We start from the raw sequence: 23,826 nt of genomic DNA on the forward strand, positions 1-23,826 counted from the left end.
CCCTTCGCGCGGCCTCCCACTTCCGCTTCCGGTGCGGGCGGCGCGCGGGCGCAGCGGTGGGAGGCGGCGACGAGCCGGTGAGTGCGGGTGGCTGGCCCCGACCTCCTGGCCTTCGGGGGGGCGTCAGCCCGGCTTCGTCCGTGCCTCGGCCTCTCCCCGGGCTGCTGCGAGCCTCCGCTCGGCCCCGGCCCCGACGGCCGCGCGCCCCGCACCTCCTCCGGCCTGCGCGCCTCAGGCCGCGCCCCTGCCGCCGCCGCGGGCCCGAACTCGCGGCGTAGACCCCGCCGCCTGCCGCGGTCCCCGCCCCCTTGTTAAAGCAGCAGCCCGAGCCCTCCGGTCCGGACCCGGTCCTCGGGCCCTGCTAAACCCTCGTGCTCCGCCCCTGTCCACAAGCCTGGCCCCTAAACTCAGCACCCCCCCACCCCCCCGCCTGCCAGCTCCGCCTCCCCCCAGCCTGTGCTCCCTTTCCCGCCTTCAGATTCCTTCTTTGGACCTCAGCCCCGTTCTGATCTTTCTTTGCGGCGCTGCCCCATGTTCCCCCTCCTCCCCCAAGCGTTGTCGTTTTCCCTCCGCGCCCTTCACCTGCCCTCAACCCCCACCTACATGCCACTACTCTGTTCCCGTAAAGCCTTCGTCCTCTTCCTCCATTTGCCTTCATTTGCATTCCCCTGCAACCCATTCCCACCCCGTCGGATGGCCCCGGGTGGGAGCCGCTCAGCCCCTCCGCTTCCCTTGAGCGACGGCCCCAGCTGCCTCCAGATCTTCAAACGCTCACTCCATCCATTCCAAAACCTTTCATCCTGGATTCCAGCTCCTTGAGCCCAGGAGCCTCCTTTCCCGGGGATGCTCACTCCAGAATCCCCCGGGGGATTTTCAGAATTAGAGACGTCAGGGATCCTGCTGGGCATCTGGTGTGCAGTTCTGCAGCCTCAGCCTCACTTCCTGTCCCTGAAGCCGGCATTTAGGAACCGCTCTGTCACCAACTTGTTAGGTGACTTTGGTTCTGCCCATATGGTTTTTACAGCCCATCTGACGCTCCCCTCCCCTCGTCCCCCAGGTGGAGGCCCCAGGCTTGGCCTCACCACGATGTGGCACGAGGCTCGGAAGCATGAGCGGAAGCTTCGAGGCATGATGGTGGACTACAAGAAGAGGGCGGAACGGAGGCGCGAGTACTATGAAAAGATCGTGAGTACCGGGCCTTTCATCGGAGGTGGGGGCTCCCCCGAAGGTGGGGCCCAGGTCACCCTGGGAAAATCTGGGCGGAGGCAAGATATGCGGAGGCAAGAGCCCTGTTTCCTCAGGAGACTGCTCATTCATTTCTTGAGCGTAATCACTGGTGACCACCCGAGGCATTCTGTTTGTCGCAGTCGCAGCCTCCCGTGTTGTTTGGTGTGGCCTCAGAGTGCAGAGCTGGTGTTAGCAGGAAGGGGGAAGGTCATTGTCACACTCAGAGCAGGCCAGACAGACTGGCCTCTAGAACGTTGTCTGTCTTGCTTATTGCTGTGATCACAGTGCCTAGCAGAGCTCAGTCATCGTGGGGTTTGGCTGGGCACCCTGTAGGAGTGCCGTCAGTGTTCATTAGGTGAACGCTGACCGCTTCCCTCTCCTGTTTGATGCTTTGATGCTTCCGTTGCTTTTGGAGAGAAGACTGAACTCCGTCCCGTGACCTAAAAGGTCCTTATGTTCTGGCCTCTACCAGCATCTCAGCGTCGTCCCTGGGCGGCTCTGTTGTCCTTCTTTGCATCTGTGCCACCACAGGGCACTGTGCCTGTACTGTCTCCTCTCACCTGTTTAACTCCTCCCTGTTCGTGAGACCCCAGCTTGCAATGACACTCGTTTACTAGGGTGTGTTCTCCGGGTAGATGATATTTATATAGATGTTCCCGTTTACTCCTGCACTGTTGTCCCAGTGTCCAGTCATGCCCCAATCTCCCCTCCTCAAGGGGGCCAGAGAGGTCTTTAAAGCACAAAGCTGACGTGTCCTTCCGTTGCTCAGAGCTCCTCCATGGCTCCCTGGTGCCCTTGAGAGAAAGCCCAGGGTCCTCAGCACAGCCTTCAAGGCCCTGCATGGTCTGGCTTTTGCCTCGGCTCCAGACTCACACCACCCTGCTCTCTACCTCGTCCCTTTGCTCAAGCCATCTGGCCTCCTCGCTTCCTACGGCAAGTTTCTCTAACCCAAAAGATGTATAGGAGTATGCTTACCTCCCAGAATCATATAGCCCTCTCCAGCTACAGGGCCTTTGCATGAGCTCCTCCCATACCTGCTTAACTCCTCCTCATCAGTCAGATCTCAATCCTCAGGGAAGTCTTCCTTCAGGCCCCATACTCAGGTGTCCCCCTATAAATGCTGTCCTTCCCCTTTGTGGAGTTTAACACACACACATCCAGCTCTGTAAGACTGGGGGCTAGGTGTATTTGGGTCACATTTGCATCCCAAGCTTGGGCCCAATAAATACGGTTGGAAAGAACAGAGGAATAAAATAGTATTAACAATAGTAGTTACCATCTTAATTGATGTCTCTCAGGGCCCAGGCTATGTGAGAAGAGCTTTAGATGCGTGATTTCTTTGAGTCCCCGTAGTCACCCAGGGGACAGAGGCTGCTCTTACCCCAGGAGAAGGATCTCTGAGAGCTTCTCCCTTCTTGTGTCACCCAGCAAGGGACCACTGGGCTGGAGGGAGAGCTGTCTCTGGTGGTGCGAGAATAACTACAGCAGGACCACAGAGACGGGGCCTGGGTCTGTGTGGGTCATCGGTGAGGCCCCAGCGGTGGGCCAGGAACACAGTCAGTGCTCCGGAGTGAGTAGCTGCCTGTTATAAGGGCCCGCGGTGTGCCAGGCCCAGTGCTCGCTGCTTGGGCACATTCTTTCTAGTCCTTTCAGCAGGCCGGCGGGGTTGGTGTTGATCCCTGTGGTAGAGGTGATGCTGATAATAGCAGCTAACGCTATTGAGCATTTGTGCATTAACCACTGTGCCAAGCACTGGACATGCCTCTCCGCGTCATCGCATTCTCACCCCGGCCTGGGAGGTGCTTCTTATTATCTCCATGTTACAGACGAGCAAACTGAGGCTCAGCGAGTCCTGGCCTACAGTCACATAGCAAGAGGGCAGCGCTGCCATTCTGACCCAGACTCTCCAACCTTTGACTTCCTTTAGCTTTTCACTTGGGCTTTCTGCTGCAGAAATAGAAGTTCAGAGAGGTGCAGCAACTTGTCCAAGGTGACACAGATGGGAGCAAAATACCAAAATGGTTAGGTGCTTAGAGTTTGGAGTTGTGGGGCTCTGGGTTCAAATTCCAGCTCTTCCTCTTAGATACAGTGTGGCCTTGGGCGAGTGGCTGTCTCCCTGAGCCTGGTTTCTTCTGTGTGTGCAGTGATGGGGCACGTAGAATCAGGTTTGGCTGTGAATAACAGAGACCTAAAACCTCAGTGGCTTAAACAAGAGAGAAGGTCATTTCCTTTTCACATACAAGTCCAGAGATGGTCCCTGCTGCTCAGGGACCATTTTCTTGTTCAGCTGCACGTGGCTTCCTTCCCAGTGTCGTCTCAAGGTCTAGGAGGGCTGCTCAAGCTCTGGCCATCGTGTCTTCATTCCATCCAGCAGGGAGGAGGAAGGGAGGGAAAGGGGCCAACGTGCTCATGCCAGTTGTTGAAGTTTCTAGATGTTTGCCTGTGACAATTGCGTTCATTTCCACTGGCCAGAAACTGGTCCCCTGGTCACCTGTATACAGCTGCGAGGAAGGCTGAGGCATAGACTTGGTTCTGGGTGGCCTTGTGCCAGATGTATTAGGAGTCCTGTTACTGTCGAAGGCGGGGGAATGGATGTTGGTTGCCAGTTAATGGTCTGCCACCAGTGGTGGGGGCAAGAGCCCCCCCTCACAGGGCCATTGGAGTCTTCAGTGAAACTGGGCACGGAGACCACTGAGCGGAGGCCGGCCCCGGTCCCTTGCTCAGTAAATGCTGGCTCTTACTGTTGTTGAAGTTATTCCCGGTTAGAGCTGGAATGTGCATGCAGGTCGGTGGACGATGTCGAAGAGGGAAGGCTGGAGTTGGGTCACTCGCAGGGCCTGGGACTCCAGGCTCTCATCTCTGTGAGCGGGGTAGCTCCCCAGGCTGTCTTCTCCGTTTGGGGGCAGTGCTGATGACCAGCCGCTCTCACTGGGTGACGGGGAAGGGCTGCAAGAACGAGAACCAGTGTCTTTGGGAGCTTCGTGGCGCAGGCCTGTACAAGCAGCCCTTGTCCCCGACCTGGACGTGATCAGCATTCAAATCAGAGCCGCCAAGCTGTGCACAGTGGCTGGGCAGGGGCTGATGGCCGCTTTGTTTTGAGGAGGGGACGGGGCTGCAACCAAGGGTCTCTCATCTTATTCTTGGGCCAAGAGAGGAGGCTGTGGGGCGAGGGTTGAAGAGGCTGAGGTAGATGTGGCCGAATGGCTGTGTCCACACAGAGCTGGCTTCTCTGCTCCTCATTTGTCCTTGGTGCCTGCTCTCTCTCCCTAGGTGACCTGACTCTGTCATTGCTCCTGGCCTAGTCAACTTTTCTTCTTTAATCAGTGGTTTGGGTAAAAAACCAGAATTCCCTGTTGATAGGAAAGTGGGAGATAGGTTAAATCAATTGAGGTGTCTCTTCCTCCAGGCAGCCCCAGGCAACTCTGCACCCCAGGCTGAGACAGGCATCCCCCTGAGGTCCCCCATCCCAGTGCTGCTGACTCAGGGTCATCCCTGTGTGTGACGGCTCTCTCTTCCACACTGGACTGTGAGCCGTGAGGGCAGGGCTGGCTGTCTCAGTCACTGCCTTGGCCCTAGCACAGGCCCTGACACACAGAGGTGCCTGCTTAACAGTTGACTGACTGAATGAATGACTCCGTGAACTCTTCTGACCCGTCTGATCTTGGAGGGCAGGTAGTCAGTGGTTAAGAATGGATTTGGGATCTTGAAGAGATGATTGTACACCTACGTTCATTGCAATATTATTCACAATAGCCAAGACGTGGAAATAAACTAAATGTCAGTGGACTGAGGGATGGATAAAGAAGATGCGGCATGTCCGTATGGTGGGATGTTAGTCAGCCTTCAAAGGGAAGGAAATTCTGACACGTGTTGTAACAAGGAGGAAGGGTGAGGACATCAGGCCTAGTGAAAGAGGCCGTCACAGAAAGACAGATTCTGCGGGTTTCCAGGTATATGAGATATCTGAAGTCGTCAAGCCGGTAGAAACAGAAAATAGCACGGGGGTTGCCAGGGGCCGTGGGGACGGGAAAGAGGAGCTGTTGTTCAGTGGGCAGAGAGTTTCAGTTTTGCAAGATGGAAAAGTTGTAGAGGTCTGTTGCACAACAAGGTGCACGTAGTTAAAGCTACTGTATGAACACTTGAAAGTGATTAAGATAGTAAATTTCATATGTCTTTTACCATAATAAGAAAATATTACTCTTAAAAAAAAAGGAGTGGATTTTGGAGTAAGGCCCGTTTGGGTTCAGATCCTGGTTGGTTGTTGCTGGTGTATCTCGAGCAAGTGGGCCTCGGCCCTCTGAGCCTCAGTTTCCTCATCTGGAACAGGGGGCTAAGAGTAGCACCTTGCTCCCACGGGTGAGAAGTTTGAGTGAGAAAATGTACACAGAACACGTAGTTTCGTGCCGGGGTTTACTGCGGTTCGTTGCTTCTCCAGAATCTCCCCACAGAGCCAGGCCCTGGGCTCAGCTTTGTGCTCCCAGCCCAGGGCTGTTTCCACTCTGTGGGGCCAGTGCCGGCCAAAGTCCACTTGCAGTCTGTCCCATGACTCCTGGCTGCGGGAGCTGGGCACTGGGCCTCCAGCAGCCTCAGGGGTGGGGGCCTTGGCCAGCGGCCCTCACTGGGCTGCAGGAGCTGTGTGGCCTGAGAGGAGGCGCTGGGGCAGCGGGCGAGGTGCGGGGGAGGAGTGGGTTCCAGCAGCGCCCCCGGCCGGCCCCTGGGTCTGGGGGGTGTCCTCCCTAGCTTCTTCAAGAGGTGTGAGATGAGAATGAGGACGGCCGGCACCCGGCGCGTGGGGGGCGCAGGGTGGACAGGGGCCCCACATTGGCTGTGGTCACTGCTGAGTGTCCGCTCAGCTCCTGGCGGTGGCTGGTACGGCTGCGCATCTGCTGGCTGGGGTTGGGGTGGGATTTGGGGACAGTGAGGAAGGGAAGGCTCTCAGACACCTGAAGCTGGCGGGTTTTCCTGCAGGGACTCTGTCTCCCCCTGTGTCAGTGAGAAGTCACCCTGTCTTCCTTCAGTCAGTGTCCCCTAGCGCCCGCCTGCTGCAGGCCAGGCCTGTTCTAGGTGCCAGGGATACCACAGGGAACAGAGCAGAGCCCTCTGCCTCACGGAGGTTACGTTCCAGTGTGGGAGACGGGTGGTCCGTGGGTGTAAGGTGTAATCTCAGGTACTGGGGGGGTGTGCTCTGAGGAAAACAGGTGGGGTTAAGGAGTGAGAGGACATGAGGGGTAGGGGAGCCACTTAGATAGAGTTGACAGGGAAGGCTTCCAGAAGGAGGTCTGGAATAAGTGAGGGGCAGCCGCACACAGGAGCGTTGCAGGCCGAGGGAAGGGCAAGCGCAGAGGTCCTGAGCGGAGCGTGGGGCGGGCCCAGCGTGTTCGAGGCGTGGCGTGGAGGCCGGGGTGCCTGGAGCGAGTGGGGAGAGAAGGCAGAGAGGGACGTGGCCTCACAGGTTTTAGCAGGACCCCCAGCCGCTGTGTGGGGAGTGGACTGCAGAGGGCACGGGGGCAGCGGGGAGCTGCAAGGAGGCTGGCCAGGGGTGCAGGCGAGAGGGGGTGCTGGGCGGACCCGGGGTGGGTGGGGGTGGACTCTGGGGAGGCGTTGCCGGCGCTTGGCCGGGACTTAGTGGACGGCACCAGCAGCCCGTCTCGTGGCTCCTGTGGGTGCCTGAAGTGGCATGCACCTGGAGCTCAGCCCGGGCCCGCACTCGGAAGCTCAGCGGTGGGAGCTGCAGCTGCTGCTGGATTTTATCCTCTCCTGCTGCGGTTGTGGTGACCGGGAATTGTGACCCCCGAGGGCTCAGGCCTGAGGGGCGTAGACTCAGGCGACATTCGTCTCCATCTTGGTGCCTTTTTGTAAACAGCCTTATTGAGATATAATTCACATACCGTAGGATTCAGTGGTTTTCAGTATTTCCACAGGGTTGTGCAACTGTCCCCACAATCTAATTTTAGAAAATTTTCATGACCCCAAAAAGAAACCCTGGACCCATTAGCAGTCAGTCCCCTTGCTCCCTGCCCCCCAACTTCTCAGGCCTGGGTAACCACTCATCTGCTTTCTGTTTCTGGATTTCCTAGTTCTGGACATCTCACGTTAATGGAATCATACGCCATGTGGCCTTCTGTGACTGGCTGCTTTCACCTCGCATAGTGTTCTCAGGGTTTATCGTGTCGTGGCCTGGATCGTACTCCCTTCCTTTTTATTGCCAAACAGTATTCCCTTGTCTGGCGGCGCCGCGTTTTGTTTCTCTGTCGTCCACTGTCGGAGCTTTGGGTGGCTGCACCTTGGGCTCTTGTGCGTGGCGCTGCTGGGAACGTTTGTGCAGTGTCTGTGGGGAGAGACCTAGGAGTGGACTTGCTGGGGCAGGTGGCATTCCTTTAACTGTTTGAAGAAGCTCCTCTCTCCACGTTCTTGTCAGTGCTCTGTGCTGTCTGTCCTTTCCCTTTTAGCCGTCCTGCTGAGTGTGACGGCTGTCTGGTGGTTCTGGCGGGTATTTCTCTGAGGAGCAGTGACATGATCATCTTCTCATGTGCTTATGCAGGCCTGGTGTCTCAGAGGCCGCTCCAGGCGAATGTGTTCACACTGGGCTCTGAATGAGCGGCCCTGGGGTGGGTGGGGTGACGAGCCGGGGGTAACGTTTTAGGGAGGGAGGTGTCAGTACTGGCCGTGCGGACGGAGAGCCTCTTGGCACCGCTTTGTTCCCAGAGGTTAGGTGGCCCCATTAGTGCCGCCACCCCTGTATGGGCTGGTTTACCTCTGAAGTGTGGCCCGCTTGACATCAGAGGTGAGTCGCTGCTGAGCTTGGGGGTGCGGGGGGTGGCAGGCTTGGGGCTCAGTTGGGTGGTGACCGCCGTCCTGTCCGTCCCTACAGAAGAAGGACCCGGCCCAGTTCCTGCAGGTGCACGGCCGAGCTTGCAAGGTGCACCTGGATTCAGCAGTCGCCCTGGCTGCCGAGAGCCCCGTTAACATGTAAGACTGAGTTTGGGGGGCAGGGTGGTGTCTGTGACTGAGAGTGGGGTGTGGACAGACCCTCAGGGACTCAGGCAAGGAAGGGTTGGCCTGCATGGGAAGGTGACAGTCACTGGCTGAGGAGAGCCGGCAGGGGTTGAGATGGAGGCCCCAGGGGGCAGTGGTGGTTGGGGGACTTAGAGGGGAATGGCCGGGGCCAGGGCCAGAGGCCCAGACGAAGCAGGGAGTAGGTTGTCAGAGGGGATGTTTTGATGTGACTGGGGCTTAGCAGGTGGCACCTAGGACCTGGTTCAAGTTCCCCACTCTTGCTTGGTTCTGAGAAATAGGGCCTCAGTTTTCCCGGGGCTCCATTCAGACCAGGACCCTGAATGTGGATTCAGGGGCTTGCTGCGTAAGGGATTGAGCGGGGGTTGGGAGGAGGCCCTGGCTTGGGGGTCAGATGGGGGTAGGGGGCCAGGCTCCCGAGCTTGAGGTGGCAGGGAACGGGCACTTTGTGTCCTAGGCAGTGGCGACCCTAAGCTCCTTGCTCCCCTGCTCCCCACTTCAGGATGCCCTGGCAGGGAGACACCAACAACATGATTGACCGCTTCGACGTCCGCGCCCACCTGGACCACATCCCCGACTACACGCCCCCACTGCTCACCACCATGTAAGCCGCCTCCCCATGGGGTTGCCGGGGAGTGGGGGGGGGGGGGTCCGACCCAGCAGCGCCGCTTCTTTCCCGAGCCCTTCCCCGCCTGGCCCCTGCCTGGCAAGAAAGGAGGCGTGCAAGTGGGGGTCCCCCTACCTCCAACCTGAGCCAGGTCCCTCATCCCCCTCCTGCTGGCTTGGGTGGGATCTGCCCTCTCCCTCTGATCTCAAGACCTCGCCCTCCCCAAAGCTCCCCAGAACAGGAGTCGGACGAGCGGAAGTGTAACTACGAGCGCTACCGTGGCCTGGTGCAGAACGACTTTGCCGGCAGTGAGTGGTCGGGGTAGAGGGCGGGTTTGGGGGTCCCTGGAGACGGGAAGACTAGGCACGTTTGGGAAGGAAGGTGTCCCCCAGTGCTTTCTCCTGAGGGACCCTGCGTTTGTCCCAGCGCTGTCATGGCCTCGCTCCGTCCACATCTCTCTGTCTCAAGGCCTCCAGCTCTGGACTTGGTATGAGAGTTGTCTGCAGAACTCACTGGTCCTGCCACGGTCCCGTCCACAGCCCATGCCCTCTGACTCGATGGTCTTTTTTCCTAAAAATTTGGGGAAAATGGCAAGAACATACTTTTTTCCTCTGTGCATTTTCCCCTGCTTGCATGGGTCAGAACATCAGCCCTGAAGACGATATTTAAGTGAATATTTAGACAGAGTTTGACAATTTGCCAAGTGTTCGTGTATGTCCAGGATTTTTCTCCATTGCCACTTCACAAATGAGAAAACGGAGGCTCAGAGAGGCCTTCCCACTCTGGGCTTGCCCCGGGAGGTGCTCGGACCCCGACAGACTTGGGATCTTTTGTCTGTGTTATCTCATTACATCTGCACAGCCACCCAGTGGCTTGGGGGTGATGATACCGCATTTTACAGATGAGGATGTTGAGGCTCAGGGTTTGGGGGGAGCACCGTGTTCTCAACCACTGCTGCCTCCTCATGGACGGCTCCAAACTCCGGCTCGCCTGCCGAGGACTCTGAGACTCCCCCGCCCAGGGCTTCCCCGTGCAGTTTAGGGGGAGCGGGCCACTCATGAGTCCCTTAGCCTGGTGGGTCTCGGTGCCCTTCTGGAGAAGGTGGTGGTGAGGGTTCAGTGAGGGCTGCATAACACCCCGGCACTGAGCCTGGCACAGTAGGCCTCCCTGTGGTCACTATTCCCACATTTCTTTGTTTCTGAGATAGGCGTTTTAGCACCTCTCAGGTCAGAGGTGGCCAGAACTCTAGCCATCAGTGAGGCCTTAGAATCAGGGGAGTCATCATCACTGATGCTGTCGTTCTTGCCTTCATCCAAGGCCACGTGGATTCCTGGTGATGGAGCCGGAGTGGCCCATCGTTCTGTCTGACTGTTTATCCATTCATCCCCACAATTCCTGAGCACCTGTGGTGTGTCAGGCGCTGTTGTAGGATCAGGGGTCTAGAGGGGAGAGAGCAGTAGCCATGTAATCACGAAAGTGGATGGTTAGGACCAACTAAGGCAGTCAGACAGGCTGTGCGCTGTTCTCTGAGGCGCTAGACCGAGGCTGGGTCAGTGAAGGGTGCATAGCAGCGCCCCAGTGGGGAGAGGTATGCCGCAGGACCCCCGGCCACGAGAACAGCCCTGTGGGGGAGGAGGCCTGTGTGCCTGGGGCCGGGAGAGCGAGGCCGCTGGTGTGAGACAGGTCAGCAGGGCCCTCTCCTCCAGGGCTTTGTAGCCGTGGGCCAGAACCAGAATGGCTGCTGGAGCATGAGGGCCCTGCTGTGTCACCTCTGGGCTCACCTGGCCCAGCCAGCTCGCCCTATAGATAGAAAAGGAGGCTCACGAAGAGAGGGGGACTTGCCTAGGGGCCCACGGCAAGTCAGGGGCACATGTCTCACGAGGGGAGGATTGGGGAGGGCTCTGGTACATTGCTGAGCCCCCTGAGTTGGCTGTTGTGGGTGAATGAGAGCCCAGGTGGCCCCAAACCACTTACTTGAAACTGAGCCAGAGAGGCACACAGTGGGGTGACCCATGGGGGTCCGGGGGACGGCCAGCACTCAGGATAGGTGTATGGTTCCAGAGGCTCCAGCCAAAGGCCTCCTTCCACTGGGAGCCCGAGTACCAAATGCTCACTCTACTGGGGTCCCATTCTACAGAAAAGGAAACTGAGGCACAGAGGTTTAAGTCCCGTGACCAGAGTTGCATGGCAAGTCAGTGGTGGAGCCAGGGCCCTCCTGCAGTTTGTGATTGTCAGGAAATCGGTGACCCTGTCCCCGGCTGCAGTTGGGTTACAGCCACTCTCCTGCCCTACTGCATTCTCATGCCCCCCCCCCGGAATTCCCAGTGTCCCCGCCCCACTCTGACCCTCATGCCTGTTGCCCTGAGCAGTCTCGGAGGAGCAGTGCCTGTACCAGATCTACATTGACGAGCTGTACGGAGGCCTGCAGAGACCCAGTGAGGACGAGAAGAAGAAGTGAGTTGGGTCTGGGGCACGCCGGGCTCAGTGAGGCAGGAGGACTGCGAGCCCCTAGGGCATGGCCTGTCTGTCCTGTCACTGTGGTCTCCCCAAGCTGGAGCCGGTGTTGGCTCACAATAGGTGCTCACTTAATAAATGGTTAGAGGAGGACACGGTGGCAGAGGGGAAGGGTTTCTGAGAAACCTCTACAGTGCGTTTTATTTTATTTATTTATTTATTTTTCCCCCAAAGCCCCAGTAGATAGTTGTATGTCATAGTTGCACATCCTTCTAGTTGCTGTATGTGGGATGCGGCCTCAGCATAGCCGGAGACGCGGTGTGTCTGGTGCGCGCCCGGGATCTGAACCCGGGCCGCCAGCAGTGGAGCGCGCGCACTTAACCGCTAAGCCACGGGGCGGGCCCCTCTACAGTGTGTTTTCAACTTCAGAGTGGTGGGAGGTGCCGTGAGAGCAGGCCCCCAGGGAGACAGGCCTGCCCTCTCTGAGCCTGGGTGCTCCCCTTTGAGACGGGCTGGCAGGAGTCCCCTCTGCCTGGAGCTCCACGGACCACAGGGGATGGAACTTGTAAAGTCTTGTCTTGGGCCTGCGGGCGGTCAGCTTGCAGTCAGCAGCAGCTGTCACTCTGGAGAGGGCTGCTCAAGGCTGTGTCCCTTGAGGAGTGGCTGGGAGATGTGGGGCCTCCCCTGGGAGCAGCCTCCGGTGCAGGGAGAACCCCGTCTGCATCTCGGAAGAGCAGCAGTGGGGCAGTCTCGCTTCTCTTCTCCACCCCGGTCTGGCCGGACGTGCTCCCTCTCTGCCTTGGCACATGCTGTTCCCCCTGCTGGGGACGGCCTTCACCTCCTCCAGAGCACCGCTGTTTCACGTGTTCTGCAGTGGTCCTGGGGCCCTGACTCCTTCCTCCTGCTGCTGAGGCTCCCCCCTTGGGATCCTAAGTGTCTCCTCCTTTCCTCCATCTCAAGTTTCCACGGACGTGACTGGGAGCTTCTTGGTCCTTGATCCCCGACTCTGGTCCTTATCCCAGACCCCACTTTCAGGGACAGGGAATGTGACTAAGTTAATTCAGCAGTGGACGTACACTAGGCCCCCGCTCTGTTCTGGGCAAAGCTGGGCCATGTCGTTACCCAAGATAAATCTGGGCCCTGCCCTCCTGGGACTCATAATCTGGTGGGGGAGACAGACCTGTCCCCGACAGTAATGACGCAACATGGGTGGGGCTGGGAGCTCAGGATGGTGTTTGACCCCACTCGGAGGACTTCCTGGAAAAGGGGGCATTGGAGCCTGGAGGAAGAGGGAGGAGCCGGTGGAGGTGCCGCAGAGGGTTCTAGGCTGAGGGAGAGTGAGGGGGGCCTGGAGGCGAGGGCGCCATGCTGCCGTGGAACTCCAGAGGCCGCTGCGTGGGGAGCTCCGTGTGTGGGCCTTCGAGGCTCGGCCGTGGGGTGTGTCCTGCCTGCAGCCTTCCTCTCCCCTGGGCACTGCCCTGGCTCACGGGCTCCCCCGTCCCAGGCTGGCAGAGAAGAAGGCTTCCATTGGCTACACCTACGAGGACAGCACGGTGGCTGAGGTGGAGAAGGTGGTGGAGAAGCCAGAGGAGGAGGAGTCGCCAGCTGAGGAGGAGAGCAACTCGGACGAAGATGAGGTCATCCCCGACATCGGTGGGGTCCCCTCTCTGCCCTCCCCCCCCCCCGCAGTCCCTGGGCATCGTTTCCATGTCTCGTCCCGCCCCTGCTCCGGGGCAGTCCAGCCTCCTGCGGTCCTCCCTGTCTCCTTCATGTGCTCCTCTGCTCCTGGCCTCCCTCTGTGTCCCTCTCCCCTTTCTCACTTCTAGGACAATGCTTTTATGATACTATCCCCACCTAGGTTCTGGCTCCATGCTCTTCTGCCTGCGCAGGCTCTCTGTCTCTCCTCCTTCTCTCTCTGGAAAACAAGTGTTCGTCCAGTTACAGAGCCATCCCTCATCCCCTCCCTGCTGTTAGTTTGCTGCTACCTAAATACCCATTGATCAAACCATCCACCCGCCTCCCACTCAGCAGCCAGCTGGCTCCTGATTCATACATATGTAGAGCGTCCGTCCCGCCCTCCATTGATTTATTTATTTTTTTGTGAGGAAGATTGGCCCTGAGCTACCATCCATGTCAATCCTCCTCTTTTTTTTTTTGCTGAGGAAGACCGGCCCTGGGCTAACATCTGTGCCCATCTTCCTCCACTTTATATGGGACGTGGGCTCAGCATGGCCTGACAAGTGGTGCATCGGTGTACGCCCAGGATCCGAACCCGGGCCTCCAGCAGCAGAGCGCGTGCACTTAACCGCTACGCCACCGGGCCGGCTCCCCCTCCACTTATTCTTCACACTCGTCAGGCTCCCAAACAACTGTGTCCACACCCCCGCCTCCCACCCTGGGTCTTCATCCACCTCCTCTGTCTGTCCCCCTCTCACATCGCTCCCTCCACTCGCCTTGCTCATCTACCCCACCGCCCGCTCACTGGCCCCTCTTCCATCACACCACCCCCCACCCCGCAGCCCCTGCCGTTGGTTGTACTTGCCTCTGGCCAAGCCCTGTGCTGGCCTGAGGATGCTGAGATGAGCTGACTGATTCCCCCCTGCAGAGGCCTCAGTCTGGCGGGCACCCCCCGCCCCACCTCCTGGAGCACTGCCCCTCTTCCCCTGTCCTCACTCAGCTTTGGCCCCTGACAGCCTTTCTCTTGGTGCAGACGTGGAGGTGGATGTGGACGAACTGAACCAGGAGCAGGTGGCCGACCTCAACAAACAGGCCACGACCTATGGCATGGCTGATGGCGACTTCGTCAGGTGAGGCCTGCTGGCTGGCACCCCTCCCCGCTCTGTGGACCTGGTGTCTCTGTCCCTCCCCCAAGTACTGACGGCCACCCTGCTCTGAGCACTCGTGTGCCGGGCCCTGCATGGAGGGTTTCACACACACGGGCTCCCGAGCTCATGGGGTGGGTACTTGTGAGCTGCTTTGCCTGTGCAGAAACTCAGGCCACCACCCAGCTCTGTGTGACCTGTGGGATCTGACCCCTGGAAGCGCCCAGGTTCCCGGCCTGGTGGACAGCACCCTCTAGTGGAGAGGCTGCCTTTACTGGCTCATTCACTCGCAGCTGCTGGTTGAGCCCCTGCCTTGTGTCACGCCCCATGCAGAGCACATAGAATAGTTTTGGTTAACAGACCTCTGAACACACCACCCTCTCCTCAGAACCCTCTGTGGCTCCTCCCTCCCTCAGGAGCAGCCAGCGTCCTCGCCATGGCCTCAGGGTCTTAGCCGCCTGTTCTCTGCCCCCCACCGCCCGGCCTCCACGGCCTCCTTACTCCTCAAGTGCTCGAGGCCCCATCTGACCTCTGGGCCACTCTGTGCTGTTGGCTCTGCGTGTCTGTGCAGCTCACTCCCCAGCTGTCGCTTTCTCTGTGTGGCTGCCCTGACCTCCCTGCTGACAGCTCAGCAGCCTCTGCCTGTGCCCTGCACTCCCTTCCCCTTCCGTGACTTACTCTGCTGTCGAGGTTTTCACTAGCCTACCACGTGGTACATTCCATTGGTCATTGTCTGCGTGCTCCCCAGAATGTAAGCCCACGAGAGTGAGGAATTTTTGTTTTTCAATACTGAGTCCCCAGTACCTAAAATAGCACCCGGCATGCAGTAGGTGCTCAATGATAGCGCTGAACAGATGAGAGACCCCAGGATGGGGTCCTCCTGCGACGACTCTGCCTGTGGCCTGCCCCTCTTCCATCGTGGCCCTTGTCTGCCTCCGCAGGATGCTCCGGAAAGACAAGGAGGAGGCGGAGGCCATCAAGCATGCCAAGGCCCTTGAGGAGGAGAAGGCCATGTACTCGGTGAGGCCTGGCTGGGGCAGGGGCGGGGGCGTGCCTCAGGGAGGACCCCGCTCACCGGCCTGGTCTCCACCCCACTCCAGGGCCGGCGCTCCCGGCGCCAGCGGAGGGAGTTCCGGGAGAAGCGGCTGAGAGGCCGCAAGATCAGCCCACCCAGGTAGGTCGGCTTCCCCCGTGCCCCGCCCCGCCCACGTCAGTCTTTCAGGCTCTGGTGGAGGACTCGGGGGCTCAGGAAGATTCTTCGGGGGCAGGTGTCTGGCTTGCAGAGAGAGTCCTCTCGGGTGTTGAATGGGGAAGGTTAGAGGAGGAATGGCTGTGGGGTGTGTGGACACCGTACCCTGCCAGCTGCTCCGTCACCCTGCTGGACTCGGGCCATTGCCAGCTTCCCCGGGAGCCAGGCGGCCGGCGTTGGGGGCTGGAAGAGTTGAGGGCAGAGTCGAGAGGCCTGGGCCTGGCCCTGCACTCCGACCTGGTTTTGCTGCTTGACCCCTTCCTGGTGTCAGGGTTTGGGCAAGTGAGGTCCTCTCTCGAGCTTCAGTCTCCTTCTTTGGAAAAGGGGCACCGTTCCCTCCCGGGAGGGGGGTGTGCCATGTCCACAGCGAGGACCTGGGCACGTTCAGATGAGGCGGGCTGTGTGGGGTGGAGAGCAACCTTGAGGAGAGCCTGCCGCAGCCTCTGAGACTTGCGGCCCTGTGCCAACCCAGGCCTCTTTTTGCCACACCTTCTCTGTTCAAGGAGAGTAGTTGAGGGTTGCTGTGAGGCTTAAACAACCCGCCATAGGTTCAGGGTTTGGTACGGGGTCTGGAAACTGTTCCTTAAGGAGTTGCGCTGATTCTTGCCGTTGTCTTCTTCGCCATGGAGGCACAAGTCAGTGTAGTGTGTGAAAGCGTGGGGTCAGGGCCGCATGGCCTGGGTTGGAATCTGGCTTCTTCGTTTATGAGCTGTGTGACCCTGGGCAAGTGACTTCCCCTCTCTGGGCCTCAGTTTTCTCAGCTGTGAAGTGTGAATAGTCGTAGTGCTCATGTCAGAGTTGTCAGGAAGAGCAGTTGAGCTCGTCCAAGTGTAGCCCTTAGCGCCTGGCACACAGCAAGCATCTCGGACCTGTTAGCTCTTCTAGTCTTATCATTGTCATCATCAGTAAGCCAGGACCACTTAGCAGACCCGAGGGCCTTGAGTGTAAAGAGGGGTGCTTCCGGTCTGGGGTCTGGAGGCAAAGCAGGATGAAGGCTGCTGAGGTCCTTGTAGCTCAGCGTCAGGCTGGGTCTGGGACATGGTTTGTGGGGTGGAGCCAGGGTTCAGGCTTTGGACAGATGAGAGGCGGGGCAGGTGGAGGGATCAAGGCCGGCCGGTAACCTGGCCGGCAGCCCCCTCCTCACCGCGCCTGGTGCTTCTGTGCCTGCTCAGATCCCAGGCCCCACTTGTTCTGTTCTTCTCCATAGCTATGCCCGCCGAGACAGCCCCACCTATGACCCCTATAAGCGGTGAGTTCCAGGGGCCCAGGGAGCTGATGGTGGTGGTGAAGGGGTGGAGGGGTCGCCCCCGTAGGCCTCCCTGAGATCACGGACCGGGTGACGGTGTCCTGGGGTCTTAGCACCCGGTGTCAGCTGTGGGTCTGAATCAGGTTTCTGTTTTCCAATCTTTTTTTCTTTAAATGTGGACCTCCTTTAATTTTCTGATTCAAACGTAATGCAGTCTTGTGTTAAAAATGACCAAACATGGCAGAAAGGTGTGACTCAGACAGCAAAAGTCCCTTTAATCTGAAGTCCCAGAAATAACAGGCGTGAAATGGCCCAGCCTTGCACACGTGTGTCTCCCAGGTGTGGTGGGTTTGGGCCGGGGCTTGGAGAGGGGGCAGACCTCAGTCTGACCCCAGTTCCCCTTCAGAATGGGCTGGAGGGGCCTGCCCTCGGGGCTTCTGGGGGAGGGTGGGGTGAGGCCTATCCCCTTGGGTGGGATGTGTGGCGCAGGTTAGTGCTCAAGACATGGGAGCTGTGAGGGGTGTCAGGGTTTTGTGTTACAAAAATGAGATTGTACCACACTTCATATTTAGAACTTTCTTTTTTTCCCCCTACTTGACATATGCATTGAGGAAATCTTTCCACATTAGGTATATAGATCTGCTCATCCCTCTTTAATAGCCTCGTAAAATCAGTACAGTTCTCTGTCAGTCCCGTTCGTCGGAATTTTGAACAGGCCCCATGGTCATGAATCAGACCCTGTGTCGCTGGCTGGCTGGCTGGCTGCCCACCCTTGGGCTCTGTCATTTGTGCTGGTGTCGGCTCTTGCTCGGGGCCACACTGTTCGAATGTCTGTCGCTCTGCCATGTTTGTGGTCCTCTGGGAGACAGGCTCGAGGTTGAGCCCCTCTTCCCCCCCGCCCAAATCTGCAGGTCACCCTCCGAATCCAGCTCCGAGTCCCGCTCCCGCTCCCGCTCCCCGACCCCAGGCCGCGAGGAGAAGATCACGTTCATCACCAGTTTTGGGGGCAGCGACGAGGAGGCCGCCGCAGCCGCGGCTGCCGCAGCCGCATCAGGGGCCGCCACAGGGAAGCCCCCCGCACCCCCCCAGCCTGGCGGCCCCGCACCGGGACGTAATGCCAGCGCCCGGTCGGTAACGCTCACGCTGCCCGCCCTAGGCCCTGGCCACCGTGGGGGGGACCCGGGGCAGTGGGGGGCCTCGGCCCAGGCCGGCGCTGACCGGCCCCCCGTGCCCCGCCTGCAGCCGCCGCTCCTCTTCCTCTTCCTCCTCCTCCTCTGCCTCGAGGACCTCCAGCTCCCGCTCCAGCTCCCGTTCCAGCTCCCGCTCCCGCCGCGGCGGGGGCTACTACCGCTCCGGCCGCCACGCCCGCTCCCGCTCCCGCTCCCGCTCCTGGTCCCGCTCCCGCTCCCGCTCCCGGCGCTACTCTCGGTCCCGCAGCGGTGGTCGGCGCCACTCGTGCGGGGGCTCCCGGGACGGACCCCGCTACTCGCGCTCGCCTGCCCGGCGTGGTGGCTACGGGCCCCGGCGCAGAAGCAGGTGCGTGTGGCCGGGTGTGCAGGGGGTGGGGGACCTGGGCGTGGGCAGGGCTCTGTCTCAGCTCACCAGGCTCCGAGGGAAGAGAGCGGGCCGATGCCCTTTTGTGAGGAAGCGTGAGGTTGGCAGAGTAGGTGTCCCGCTCTGAGGGAGCTCCAGGCGTGGTGACATGAGGTGGGGCACAGTCACATCTCAGGGGCACAGTGGGGCGGGAGACTGAGCTACTCTCCTTACTGGGGGTCCCAGGCTGAGGGGCAGGGGGTGCATGGACGCTCCAGGTGTCGTGTGGTGTGCGGGGGGACCGGCCTTAGGGCTGGGGCACTCCATGGGGAGACGTCTCGTGCACTCGCGAGTAGGGGTCGGCAGGGGACAGAAAAGTCAAGGCCACCCTTTGCAGAGGAGGCAGGGTTTGAGGCGAGCTCTGCAGATGGGGAGGAAATAAAGCGTCTAGGGCCTGGGACATTCTTCCTAGCCTCTTCCCCAGGGGGTCAGGGCTGCTCGTGGGAACGCAGCGTGGACCGCAGAGCAGCTGTCTGGGTGTCAATTCCAGCCCTGCTAAGGAACCTTCGGGGCCTCATTTCTCCGTCTGTAAGACAGAGGTAGCATTCCCTCCATTGCGTGGCTGTGGAGGTTGATAAGTAAACCCTTGTGAGTGCTTAGCACAGGGCCCCGCAGTTGGTAGGTGCTGTGTTGTCAGCATCATTACCTGTGTCGTTGTGGCCTGGATCCAACATCAGCAGCCCAGGGGGTCTGGCAGGTAAAATAGAGGGGCCAGGTGGGCCCTGGGGAACACGCGATGGGGTCACTGGCCACTTGGTGGCAGGCCCAGTGTTGCCCAGTCTTCTGGTTTCTTGAGCGAAGTTGAGAGTCTGGATTTTTAAAGGACGGCTCTTGTTTTCTCAATATTGTCAACAAACTTGGATGTTGTGAAAACCTGGGACAGCCCTGACAGGATCAGTGTGTGGCCCAGATTTGGTTCCAGGTTATTCCCTTGTAGCCCGATCCAGGGTGAGGGCAGGAGAAAGGCTGGGGGAGTGAGGGGGCCTGGTCACAACCTGAATGCCGGCCTCGGGGTGAGCCCTTGCTGCGGACCCCCAGGGTCCTGAGCAGAGAAACAGTGGGGCTGCATGTCCCAGGCTGGGCCTGCTGGGTCTCTGCTGCAGACTGGTGGGGACTGGGGCGAGGGGGTGGGCCCCACTGGCGTTGAGACCCTGGACTCCTGCGAGGTGAGGAGGTGGTGCGGGTGAAGATGAGCTTCCGCCTCCTGGGTGCCCGGAGCGGGGCACAGCATGTCAAGGACGGAGCCGACCAGCCAGGCCCCACCCTCTCCAAAGTCAGCGCCTAGGGAAGGGGGTGAATGGGTGTCTGGTGAGTGAGGAGTCAGGAGCCGTGTCAGGGCGGTTGTATCTAGAGGGTGGTCTCTGCGGAGGGACTGAGCGAGGCCAGGGAGTGGCCAGGGGGATTCCTGCGGCAAGTGGCAGGAGAGGGGTGGAGAGTCATTCCCGGACCCACCACAGGGCCCTGAAGGAAGCCTGCAGGTTCCGAGCGAGGGCGAGGGGTGTGCAACCGAGTGCGCTGGAGCCTCACGGCCCCACTCCTGTCCCCTGTGCCCCCAGGAGCCGCTCCCGCTCAGGGGACCGCTACAGGCGGGGCGGCCGGGGCCCCCGGCACCACAGCAGTAGCCGCAGCCGCAGCAGCTGGTCCCTCAGCCCGTCCCGCAGTCGCAGCCTGACTCGCAGCCGCAGCCCCAGCCAGAGCCGCAGCCGCAGCCAGAGCCGCAGCCGTAGCCGCAGCCAGAGTCACTCGCCATCACCCCCCAGGGAGAAGCTGACCAGGCCGGCGGCGTCCCCGGCTGTGGGCGAGAAGCTGAAAAAGTGAGCAGGGGCAAGGATGTGGGAAGAGGGTTGTCGGCCTCAGCTGAGCAGGGCGACCCCACTATTCTCTTTGCAAGAGGACTTATTCCTGCCTTGCGGCGTCTAGGGGACTTGGCCCTGACCTGGGAGAGTGGATCTCACGGGGACACAGCTTCACCCTGGGGGGTCTGGGGTCACGGCCCTGACCTGGGAGAGTGGGTCTGAGGGGACAGAGCTCTGCCCTGGGTGGTCAGAGGCGGACACGGCCCTGTCCTGAGGGATCCCAGAAGGCGTGGTCTCTCCTTGGGCTGTCTGAGGCTTGTGACCTAGGCTCTCTGGTCCGAGGGGGTGCTGAGGCTGCATGGGGTCACGGTGGCAGCTACCTTTTTCTTCTCCCAGGACCGAGCCTGCCGCTGGTAAAGAGACAGGAGCTGCCAAAGTCAGTAAGAATTTGGAACTCGCCCGTCTAATTCCCGCCAGCAGCAGTGCCCGAGAGCTGGGCCCGGTGGGCCTGCAGGGGGGCCCCGGGTGGGCCGAGAGACCCAGCCCCGGGGATCGAGGGGGCTGGGCGGGCTCTGGCCCCACAAGAGCCGTGTCTCCCTCCCCTCCTCACTGTCCACTGGGGCTCCAACTGTCCCGGGGCCTCCCAGACCCTTGTGGCGGGTGTCCGCAGCCTGCCCCTCCTCCCACGTTCCCCCGCAAGTCCCAGGCTCTTGGAGAGGTGGGTGGTGGGAGCTCCGGACACCCACCCCCTCTCCTGCCTCTGCTCCCCTTCCCCAGGCCAAGCTGACGCCGCAGGAGAAGCTGAAGCTGAGGATGCAGAAGGCGCTGAACAGGCAGTGTATGGCCCTCCCCGCCCCGTTCTCCCAGCTGCTCTCCTCCCAGCCTGGCCCTGGGTCGCTGCGCTCTCCTGGACAGGCCTGCGTGCACGCGAGGCACCTGGGGAGGAGGGGCTGTGCACCCACTCTGGCCACCGTGCTGAGGGCCTTGGCGGTCTGGTTGGCCTCTCTGAGCTCAGCTTCTGCGTCTGGGGGGCTCTCGAGGGCTCCCCTCAGCCGCCATGTCCCTCCCTCCCCACAGTCAAGGCGGATAAGAAGGCGGCTCAGGAGAAGATGATACAGCAGGAGCACGAGCGCCAGGTAAGGGTGGGCGGGGCGGGGCTCGGGTGGGGCCCTCAGGCTGTGCGCTCTCACAGCCGGCTCTGGCTCTGTCTCTGTCGCAGGAGCGGGAAGATGAGCTTCGCGCCATGGCCCGCAAGATCCGGATGAAGTAAGACCGTCCCCCGCTCCCTGTATGGGGGCCACAGCCGCCTGCCTCAGGGCTGCCTGCCCCACCCCCCCCACCGGGCTCCTTGGCTAGAGCCTGCCCGAGCCCTCGGGCACCTGCCTGCCTCAGGGCGCGCCCCCGCGCTGGCCCTGCCTCCTCTCTCATCCCTGCTCCTCCAGCCTCAACCCGCCTTGCCTTTGTTCTCTGGGCCCAGGACACTCTTCCGCAGATTCCCCAGCCTGCTCCTCCCGCCAGGCCTCCCTGACCTGGTCTAGAGTAGCTCCCTGCACGCTCTGTCCTCCAGCCCGCTCCATTTTCCTCATAGCACCGACCCTCCCTGGCCTGCACTGTCTGTGTCGTTTACTCGTTCACTGTTGGGGTCCCCACAGAGATGGCAGGGCTGGCTGCCGGCCGCCTGCCATGCTGAGCCCCGGGAGCACTGAGCTGGTGCTCCGTGAATGTTCTGGAACGACTGAACTCCCGGCAGCCCCGGGGCGGGCTCTGGCCCAGTGGGGTCGGGGCTTCTGTTCTCTCCCTTCTGATCCCCCTCTCCTCTCCTCCCCTCCCCGTTCTGCACTGCAGAGCCGAGTGGCTCGGGGCCTGGGTCAGACTGACTTGGGGTCCACTGCCAGCTCTGCCTCCCTCTGTGTGGCCCTCTCGGTGCCAACCTCCCAGGGTAGCTTGGGGATTCGCACCTGTGAGGCCCTGGCCCACCCAGGGCCGGTGGGCGGAACTGGAGCCCGTAGTGCTCAGTGTTGGCCAGGAGGGGGTCAGTCAGTGACAGGCTGTGTCATCTGTTACTCATTTTTCCTTCCACCCCGTACTTGCTGCGGGTCCTCGGACAGCAGCTTAACCTTTCAGAGCCCGACTCCTTTCTCTGTGAGACAGAGGTAATAAGGTACCCGCCTCTGCAGGGCCCTGCCTTAAGGCCCCAGCGTGGGGCCTGGCATGCGGGAGGCTTGATGCCCGGAGCTGCTGCTGCTGCAGGGTGTTATCATTGATCGCACGCCCGTCTGCTGCTGTGTGCTTCCATCAGGAGGGAGGAGCGCAGCGCCCCGGGACTCGGCGTGGCGGTCAGTCAGGCCGCGTTCTGATGCCGCCCCCGGCGCCCCCAGCCATGGGCCTTTCTCCTGCCTCAGCTCAGTTTGCTCATCTGCTACACGGGGTGGACTAGTTGTCCCACCTGACAGGCTCGTTGGGAGATGCAGCGAGATCAGGGCCAGGCACGGAGAAGGCGCCCGATAAATGTAGCCGCTGGGGTTGCAAATCTGGTCATTGTGACAAAGGCCAATTAAGCACTTAACGTGTAAGTCCCTGTGCCGAGACTGCGCCCGAGTTTGACGGGAAACGAGCGAACTGTCCAGCTCTCCTCTGTGCTCAGCGAGCCTTTGACAGAGGCAGGCTGGGATTCCGACCCCTCTCTGCGCTGTGTCCTCACCTCCAAGCTTGGGTGGCCGCAGCGCCCGCCCGCTAGGTCTCCTCTCCTGCTGGGATGAGGATGTTGGAAGCATGAGCCCTGGGCAGGGGACCCCGCTGCGTGGTCACCCTTCCCCCCTTTCCCCTGCAGGGAGCGGGAACGCCGAGAGAAGGAGAGAGAGGAATGGGAACGCCAGTACAGCCGGCAGAGCCGCTCGCCCTCCCCCCGTTACAGTGAGTGTCCCCACCCTCCCTGATGGGAGAGCCGGGCTGGAGACGCGCGCACATGTGTGCATGCACGAGTGCTTCAGTCACACGGGAACTGCAGGCGCTAGGAGAAATGCTCGTTCCCAGGGCAGTGGCATGGGCTGAGGGGCGCGGGTGCCTGTCTGGGCAGTGGACTGGTGGACGCTCGCTTGCAGCCTCAGCTGTGGACACCAGCAGCCGCCCAGGCCAGGGCCCGCTCCTGGCCCTGGGCACTCGCTCTGTCGTCACCTCCTCCTTTTTTTCCAGGTCGAGAATACAGCTCCTCCCGAAGGTAAGCAGGCCAGCCCAGCTCCCTGGGAAGTTAGCTGTCCTCTGGCGGGAGGGCCCCACCCTGCACCCCGCCAGTTGTAGGGGGCCTCATCCTTTGATCGCGGAAGCCCCAGTGATCCCCAAGCGTGTTGGTGCATGTGCACAGGAGTGCATGGGGCAGGGCACCCTGCTTCCTGCCCAACACTCAGGGACCCCTCCACTTTCTCTCCCCAGGCGCTCAAGGTCCCGGTCCCGAAGCCCCCACTACCGGCATTAGACAGAAGCCTGGGGGCCAGGGGATGAGGGACGGGGTGAGGGCTCAAGCTGTGAGGCTGCTGGTTTTCTCTCGAATGAAATAAAATCACATGTTATTTAATTCCCTTCACCTGGCCTCAGTGTGGTCCGTGGGGGGGTGTCCACCAACAGCAGGGCCAGCTGGGAGGGAGCGTGTTGGGTTCAGGGGGCAGGCGCCACGTTGCCGTGTGGGAAGTCTGCCCGCAGTCTGCGTGTCTACATGGCGGCTCCTGTTGATCAGGACCGCTCCGGCTGCGGCTCCGTGAGGGCAGGGGTGCAATCTGGTGGGAAAAGGGCCCAGCACAGCATGTGGAGGACGGGCCAGGACT

At 60.5% G+C, this 23,826-nt stretch overlaps 1 protein-coding gene across 2 annotated transcripts; it reads left to right on the forward strand.

Annotated features, from left to right (window-relative positions):
• The first annotated feature begins 31 nt into the window (after positions 1-31).
• Positions 32-23,588, forward strand: CLASRP (CLK4 associating serine/arginine rich protein). 2 transcript variants are annotated; one of them, XM_058529546.1, is made up of 21 exons: positions 32-77; positions 1,058-1,185; positions 8,099-8,196; positions 8,744-8,845; positions 9,077-9,156; positions 11,218-11,302; positions 12,807-12,955; positions 14,013-14,109; positions 15,066-15,144; positions 15,225-15,298; positions 16,581-16,622; positions 17,531-17,746; positions 17,862-18,155; positions 19,769-20,026; positions 20,405-20,444; positions 20,786-20,846; positions 21,086-21,144; positions 21,228-21,274; positions 22,839-22,921; positions 23,201-23,225; positions 23,438-23,588. In XM_058529546.1, the coding sequence occupies exons 2-21, from the start codon at positions 1,087-1,089 to the stop codon at positions 23,478-23,480; spliced, it is 2,031 nt and encodes a 676-aa protein (XP_058385529.1). In that variant the 5' UTR covers positions 32-77; positions 1,058-1,086; the 3' UTR covers positions 23,481-23,588. The 2 variants fall into 2 exon arrangements, with proteins under 2 accessions (XP_058385529.1, XP_058385530.1); XM_058529547.1 differs by lacking the exons at positions 22,839-22,921; positions 23,201-23,225; positions 23,438-23,588 and having other exon boundaries at positions 20,405-20,448.
• The last annotated feature ends 238 nt before the right edge of the window (positions 23,589-23,826 follow it).

The sequence above is a fragment of the Diceros bicornis genome, chromosome 34 (genome assembly GCF_020826845.1).
Source record: "Diceros bicornis minor isolate mBicDic1 chromosome 34, mDicBic1.mat.cur, whole genome shotgun sequence".
In the NCBI taxonomy this organism is placed as follows: domain Eukaryota; kingdom Metazoa; phylum Chordata; class Mammalia; order Perissodactyla; family Rhinocerotidae; genus Diceros; species Diceros bicornis.